The 8,677-nt window shown below is 35.9% G+C and overlaps 1 protein-coding gene across 1 annotated transcript; it reads right to left on the minus strand.

The window, feature by feature from the left end:
* Positions 1-3,818: 3,818 nt before the first annotated feature.
* LOC131051646 (protein ENDOPLASMIC RETICULUM-ARRESTED PEN3) lies at positions 3,819-8,677 on the minus strand. Its single transcript, XM_057986213.2, has 3 exons — positions 7,763-8,677; positions 5,833-6,042; positions 3,819-5,523 (listed from the first exon to the last, which is right to left on the minus strand). The coding sequence occupies exons 1-3, from the start codon at positions 8,324-8,326 to the stop codon at positions 4,855-4,857; spliced, it is 1,443 nt and encodes a 480-aa protein (XP_057842196.2). The 5' UTR covers positions 8,327-8,677; the 3' UTR covers positions 3,819-4,854.

Below are 8,677 nucleotides of genomic sequence, written 5' to 3' on the forward strand. Positions count from 1 at the left end.
GATATATTAATTTACAAACATTTTACTTGTTTAACTATATTCGATGGAGCTAAATAGACTGCATGTTCAATTTAATAGACTTCTTCGGTCCGTTTACTTGTTTGACTAGATTAGATGAAGAGAGCTAAATACACTACCTTATTTAAATCGTTGAAACTCTTTTTTGTTTGTTAGTTCAAATGTAGTATTAGAAAGCATCTATATTGTAAATTCATTTTTTATTAATATATCTATTTTTTCAGTACAACTTGAGTTGGTTTAGTGGTGGAGATTGGTTTAGTGGTGGAGAATTTGTGCTCTTGAAAGAGAGGTCATAAGTTCAACTCTTACAAAGGGGTAGAGTATGTACACATTATTGGCTTCGAGCACTTGTGCTCTTGAAAGAGAGGTCACAAGTTCAACTCCTACAAAGGATAGGGTATGTACACATTATCGGATTCAGTCATATATATATACAAAAAAAAATGTGTTAAAAATAAAGCTGACTTTTTGAGATGATTTTTGGGTTCTTATAATATTGTTAAATCTATGAATAAAAATTAAAAATTAATAAAGTGTTATGGAGCAATTAGTTTTTATTAATGTTAAAATGGTTTGTTGGTTAGTTTTTATAAAATTTATATTGTTTTATGTTATTATTTTTTGTACTATTTTTTGGTTGGGTTATAATTTTGATTGTTTGGATTTGTCATTGTAGTTGATTCTTGTTTCTTGTAACTATTCTTATATTTTGTTTTAATCTAATATAAAAAAAAGTAGTCTCTACTATTGTCATATATTTGAAAATAAGTATTTAGTTAAGTTGTGTGTGAGTATTTTGGTTAAGTTGTACATTTTTAAGATTTTAGTAATTGAGTTCAATGAGTGTTGAGATTTCAGTCTTGTATGATAATTGTCAAATTACTCAAATTTATACTGAGTATTCTATGATATTTAATAACAATCAAATATTGTATATTTACGTAGAATTTAAACATAAAAATAAAAATGAAGTTTATATAATGTAAACCTAAGCTAATCCAATAAGATGCATACAACATAAATTAACTTGGATTATTTAGTTAACAAGTTATAAGCATGTGTATACTAAAATTAAATGTTTAAAAAAATACAAAAAATATATATGTAATAAATATTGATACTTAGTTATGTGATTGAAGAATGAATGGTCTAAGTAAGGATTCTAGAATATATGATGTCTCAAGATCATAAACAAGATATGGCAATTTGTTATTCATGTCAAGGTTAGAATATTTATTTTGCCCTTTTGATGCAATGAAGGATAGAGAGTCCAATGAAGAATGGTCTATTCATGCAATCCAAACATGGATAAGCAAAAAATCACACACACACACACACACACACACACATATTGATCAAAGCAAGTTTACAAATTATAGAAGCTACCAGTAGGTAGTTGAAGAGAAAATAATTACAACTAAGCTGACTATACAAAGATTATATAATAGAACATGATTTAAACCGAAGCACTTTACATAAATCAAAATGATGTTGTTTGGGAACTGTTTGAATTGATCTCTAATTTGTAGCAGTTGATCCATTGCCAAAACATTCTTCTTAGATAAATCTTGCAACTATGAAAACAAAAAAAGAAAACATATTTCAAAGTAAAGCCTTAAAGTACCAATTTCGTGGAGATAGTTGCTAGAAAATACAACAAAACATCTTGCCTTCTAGAAATGTTTTAAAATCACTTCTCTAATAGAATCAACAATTACATAATTGTGCAAGCCAAAACCCAGAACAACTTCTTTCTAGTTCAACTTATAATGAAAAAAAGCAAGAAAGTTTTTTAAAAATAACATTCCATTGTTTCTAGACAAAAAGGCAGTCGCAAAAGATATGTTTAATACTTTCATATCGTAAGCAAAAAAGGCATTTAACTGGTTGAACCATAATGCATTTCAATTTGTCCTCTATGGGAAGTTTTATGATGTAACACTTTCCAAGCCAGCAATTGTGTATCTACATCAGTTTTTTATTTTCATATTTGTGCACTCATTTTAGCCCACTTTTTAGAGCTAAATCTACACTTTCATTTGTGGTGAAGACAAGGATTCACATTCCAATGAGAAAGTGATTGAAAATATGCTTTCTTTAACAAAAGATGGTTGAAATGTGTAGACGGCTGCCATCTCCAGTCCTTAAAAATTTGCAATCCTTGGGAGTACAAATTTTCATAGCTAACTCAAGAGGAACCAATGAATGCACAAATATAAGAAAATCTTTATACTTGCAATTTAGCCCATACTGTTCTTTTGTAACCTACCATGAAGCCCACTCAAGGGCATTGAAGTTCAAAATATCTTTAAATTGTCTAATAGCTTTCTTATAAAAATAATAAGCATATCTAGGAAAACACACCGCAAGAGGTTAATTATGATGAGTGATAAGTTTATTCCACCAAATCGAAGAGGCAAGGCTGAATCCATGTTGGAGAAAGGAAACATTCCATTTAAAAAATTGATAAACTAACTATCAAGCTTTCTGAATGGATTGTAAAGGAAAAGAAGCATTGATTCTAAAAAAGGGGCCATGGTAATTTTATTGAATCAATTGACTAATTGCCATTTTTTATGTGTTGTAGCATAACTGATTCTATGATGAATAAAGATTCTTCATATGCTTTATTCCCATTAGCAGCTCTAGTAATCCATTTGTAGCAAGACATAATCCTTGAGTCTTAGGGTCAATGATTCTCAAGCCACCTTTATGTTTCGATTGAATGCATTGGGACCAAGAAGAAGAAATAAAACCAACCTTCCCATCTCATTTGCACTATAAAAATTTCTAATTAGCTTATTTAATTCCTTGTATCCTTTCTTCAATAGCATCCAACGGGATGAGTATTACACATGTAGTGATGAAAATTTTGTTGGCTACTTGAATTTTACCAACTAATGATAAGAACTTGTTGCCCAAGTAAATAGCGTGTTCTTGAGTTTGTTCAGGAACCAATCCTAAATATGAGATTGGTTCCTTGAGAATCCACCAAATGGGATGCCAAGATATCGAGTAATCTCCCCATGTTTAATTTGCCTCCATTCCTTAAGAATCCAGTCATGAATAGGACCATATTGTGACATTATAAATTCAATTTTATTATGAGCTAATTGTGAAACAAAAATAGAACAATACAAATCTAGAATGTCCAAGGTGTTCCTTAGCTCTTCTTTAAAATTTTGCAAAAACAAGAAGCTATAATAAAAAAAATGAGAGTTGATAATCACCTCATTTTGTGGACTAAAAATCCTTTTTATAAGATTCAATTGATTAGTTCCTTGAAGAAGATATCCCAACGCATTGGCTATAAACACGTATAAAAAGGGAGATAAAGAACATCCCTACCTAATGAGTTGCATTAATTCAAAAGAATCAAACAAAAAATTATTGATAATCAAAAAAAGTTGCTTACCGACCAAGGCGCTTCATTGGTTTGCGAGTTTGAAAGGTTGCTAATCAATGACAATATTATTGATTCTTAATAATCAACATGCATGTTGCATTAAATGCTTTAACACAATAAGCCACTATCAAGTTGAGGAACAAGAATGCTTCTATAACCATACATGCCCATAGGTTATGTGCCCATTAGTCCTCAAGCCCATTGTTAGACGTATCTTCCAAGGATCTTATTGTTTTATTTATAGGGATCCCTTCCAATGATAAGATGTCAGTTATTCAAAGAGTCATAAACCTTCTTTTATAACCTTTCTAGGGTGGAACTCAAAGTATTCAAGTCGATACAATATTCAAATTTTAGGAAATAATCCAATGTGACAAACCACCCATAAGAATTTAAATTTAAAATAAATAATTTATTCTATTTGGTTTCAAATGGAAAGATTGACTACGACAAACAATCAGAAATTGCTTTAGTCATAGTCCAAGCACCGAAATCAAATTCCCGGGCAACAAAAGAAAACAAAATACAGCAGCAGTTACAATTTAAGCTGCAATCAAGGTTCCAGACTCAACCCCAAAGTATGTGGATTGGTTAAAAAAGATTTAAAGTAATATTCTTTCCAATAAATTAAAAAAACTGTACAGAAGTGAATGAGAAAAATTTCTGTACATTTTATGCTTAACGTCGATTCTAAAGCCTTGGTTTTACCGACTTCTCTTCACAACTAGAGCCAAAGGGCACATACAAGACAAGGATCAAACAAAAACAGGGCCTTGGTTCACCGTTGAGGCTTCACGCGATCCTTTCGTTTCAGAACCAGAATGAAGATTTTTGACAACCTTCACGGTACAGACACTTCTCAGGCCCAACTTGTAAGCCGGTCTATGCCCATGCTATGTACTGGAAGCAGCCATTGAGAATGTTCCGAAAAGCATTTTAAAGAGGAGTAACGTCTGATTTGGAAAATTTATTCAAGCTCAAGGCAGCACTAAAGTCCAAAGGAGCAAGTTGCTTCAAGCATCCAAAACAGGTTTGAGGTTTCATTTTACTGCGGCCTTCCCAACTGTAATGATGGCGCAAGTTCTGGATGAATTTGAAGGAATAGAGACTAACACAAACCTAGCATAAGCCACACCATTTCCAAACTTAAATATTGCAGTGCAGCCCAAATGAGTGCTTTCTTGAGCATCCAGAACAAAGACTTCCCAACTGTAATGATAGCGCAAGTTCCGGATGAATTTGAAGGAATAAGGACTGACCCAAACCTGGCATAAGCCACACCATGTTTAAACTTAAATATTGCAGTGCAACCCAAATGAGTGCTTTCTTGAGCATCCAGAACAAAGAATAACAAAAAAATTCCAAAAAGTATAGGGGAAATATAGAAACAAATATATAGAAAATGCATCCTTCCTATCCAGGATTCTCTACAGGGCAACCTCTGAAGAAACCAGACGGTGAGTCTCCCAAACTTCAACCCCCTGCATCTCTGCCCTTGCCACAAAAAGCCTATCCCCACCCGCAGCAAGGGCCATAACTTCCTGCCCGGTATGTCTCCTGCTGTGCTCAATAAAATTCCTCCTGAACGAGGTCTCCCGATACTCTTTCTCATTCAAACCCGCACTGGCAGCTGCTAAAGGAACCTCAGACCATACTTCCAAATCCCCACCTCTGCTACAAAATATCTGTTTTCCATAGCCCAACAGCTTAGCATCTGGCCTCCCTTCATTAACTGCCAGGGCAGGATTGGTTTCAGTCATATGCATCCACGGGTCCTGGGGCTTCAATTGCCTGAGGTCAGCCATGGCTAACTTGCCTGTCATCACACTCACCTTAAAAATACCAGCTAAATCTTCATTGTATGTTACATCTGCAAAGCTGTCGCGTTCCATGACCCTCGCGTCTCCGTTTGAATTAGGCTCTTTCCATTCCCATACGATTTTATCGGCCCGCACATCCCAGAGCCGTGTATAACTGCTGTAACCAAACGTCCCACCATGTACACCAGTAGCCATGAGCAGGTCCTTAGAACCCAGGTACATCAATTTAGTGGCCACTTTTGAATGTGCTGACTGGCCATTCTCTCGGCCAATTTCCTGCATTTCAAAGGAGAACAATTTACAAGCAGGCCATTAACATTGTTTATTGACTAAGGCAATCATTGGCTGAGGATCAACAGTCATAAATGTATCCAAATATGCTCAGATGACCCCCAGAAAATCATTGGCTTAGTTTTAATTAAATAATGATGATCAGAGAGCAAGTTTTAGGATTCTCCTTTCGAATTCTAACATTAGTCAGCATCACTTTCATGGGGCTTATGTGCTTTGTGGATTGCCTCGTGATTAATACAAGTGTAAGCATTGTTTCGAAAATTACAAGTTTCAATAAAATTCAATATCTACCTTCACGATTTGGAGATTTTCTTTGTCTACCATGAGAATTGTGTTGTCTGTGTGCTGCCCAGTCTCAAAGCTGGCAAAAATTGCTGATCCTGATGAGGTGACTGACTGAACACATGTTCGATATATACGAGTATCATTACGGTCAGACCAAGCTATGCTCTTCACATGTGTGCCATTCATTGTGTCATAGATGTGAAGCCCTGGGAAGTCCTGTAGACAAAAGTGCACAAATATAAGTAGTGATAACAATGTAGACGAAATCTTAAAAAAGTTTAAAATCAACACAAACAAACCAACACTGTCTATTCATCACATCGTTTGCATCCAAATAGGATGACTGTATTTTATTTAGCTTGGTAATGCAGTCTTCCTAACAAGCATTCTAGATGCACCTTTTAATATTGTAGGGAAAAGAGTAGGTACATTTTAAATAATAGGAAAAATCATTTTAAAACTGTGGCAATCTTCTAATCAAGGAGGGCAATTCAAGGAAATAAGTTCATCGAATCAAATAAAGCTAGTGGAACTCATTTAACACTGAAACAATATTCCACAGGTAATGCAATTTATCAATGAGCATTCTAGATGCACCTTTCAGTGCTACACCAGAGTGTATCTAGGTGCACTTTAGTGCAATCTTCTAACACATGACATAGATTCGGAGAAATAAATGCGTACAATCTTATTAAAATGTAATGTATTTTACCTGGCAAGCATTCTACGTGCACCTTCAGTACCATGTCGAAAAGAGGTAAAAATAAAATGCACCTAACCATATAAGCTAGAAGAACTCATTTAAAACATGAAGCAATCTTCTAAACAAGTAATGCAGTGTGTCCAGTAAGCATTGTAGACACACCTGTCGGCATTTTATGGAAGAGGGTAGATACACTTTGAATAATGGGGGAGTTATTTTAAAACTGTGACAATCATGTAATCAAGTAGGAAATTGCTTCATTCAATCAAACAAAGCTAGAGGAACTCATTTAAAACTGAAACAATCTTCTAAAAGCTAATGATTTGTCAGCTACGGCAATCTTCTAACAATTGACACAGACTCAGAGAAACATATGTATACATTGAACAAAGCTCAAGAGATCACTTTAAAGCTAAAATCAGAAACAATGTTCTACAAATAGAAAAGCAATTATAGGAGCTGCTTAGCTAGGATCCTTGAAAAACTACTATCCAACATTTTGTACACACCGTTGCCTACGGAAAGGTCTCGTTGCAATTCAATGTTTCAAGAATTCATCTAAAAACAATAAGAATATTGTAAACAACTAATGCAATTCAAGTACTGCCTTTCCCACATTCCCGATGAACCCTTACATATTCACTACGAAAAGAAACAGATGAACTGCAAAGTGATTGTAATTAAATACTAGACCTTAAATTAATGTATCTCGCAAGCAGGATGGACAGTTTCCGATTAGCATTGGAAAGTGAGACAGACAACTTCCTAAATAGGCCATCTAGATTGCTGAATCAGCAATCTCCTAATTATGAAATGTACATCTTTGATTAATGTATCTACAATGCCGGATAGAAAGTCTCCCAATTGCCGCTGGAGTTTGGGATAGAAAGTTTCCCAATTAGACTATTTAGAATGCTGAACCCAACAATTTCCCAGTAGATATAGTTCTCATAATTGATCACTGGAAATAACGTAAAAAATTCAATTTACCAATTCACTCATCTATAATACTAGATAGGCAATTCCCCAATTTCTCTCTGCTTTCCATTTTTTTAATGAAAAGATCCATACATATTAAAAAAGGAAAATAAATACATGCGAACGAATTTGATCACCCCAAGACGAACCGACTGGCAAAGCCGGGATACAGATTATCATTGAAAATAGCAAATCCCCAATTCAAAAGCTTATACAGACCAAATTCAACTTAGAGTAAATTAAAAATAATCTCACCTTGGACCCAATTGCTGCTCGGCTGTCAGAAATCCTGTGCAGGGAATCGACCCTATCTAGTTCTGTAAGTGTAGTGGTCTGCTTCCTAAGGGCCCAATCATAAGCCGTAATTTTGCCCCCATGTCCAACCCACAGTGACCCCTCAGCCCCTGCACTCAGGGCCGAAGGGAAATCCCGCCCATTGGAAACTACCATCTGGACCCTGCCAACGTCAAGGCCATCCAATCTCGAAGGGGCCATAGCAGCTTTGAGCAGATCCAGCATGCCATAGTATTCAGCCTCCTCTACCAAGGCATCTAGGTCAAAAGACTTCGACGCCGCAGGCAACTTGCCCGTACGGAGGAGGGCAAGGAGAAGGGCGAAGGGCCGGTGATCGCGATCAAAAAAGATTTCGGCCGAGTCTGATGGCAGACTCGGTGCAGACCTTGCCAAAGGAGATGACTTGCCGGCCGACTGAAGGGTAGCCGCAGTGCTGTCAAAGATTTTCCCACCGACATTGATTCTCACCCGGCGGATTGTCGTGCCGGACCGCACGAGAGGGCCTCCTGATGCCAGCCCGTTCATTATGTTCTTTTGTTAATTTGTTCAGAAAAAACCTGAATTAACAGGAGAGGGCCTTTGGGGTGCCCAAATCTAATCTGGTAATTTCAAAAGTGAAACTCGAATCGAGCAGATAAGGAATTTGGGTACTCAAGTGTGCTTCAAGTTTTTTTCTGAAACAACCAGAATGGCTCTGAAGGATTTTAGGCGTTCCTAAAGCCTATATAGCCCTTCGTTTATTAGGATCTTACATACCAGCTGGATTGATGTGCGTGGATAGATGACTTCATTTTTGTCACAGTATTCCTGTATTTGTTTTTTATTCGTAGCTTCTACAAGGCAACCTTTTCTGATGCTGGTTTGATCAGGGAAAAC

The sequence above is a fragment of the Cryptomeria japonica genome, chromosome 8 (assembly GCF_030272615.1).
Source record: "Cryptomeria japonica chromosome 8, Sugi_1.0, whole genome shotgun sequence".
Taxonomy (NCBI): domain Eukaryota; kingdom Viridiplantae; phylum Streptophyta; class Pinopsida; order Cupressales; family Cupressaceae; genus Cryptomeria; species Cryptomeria japonica.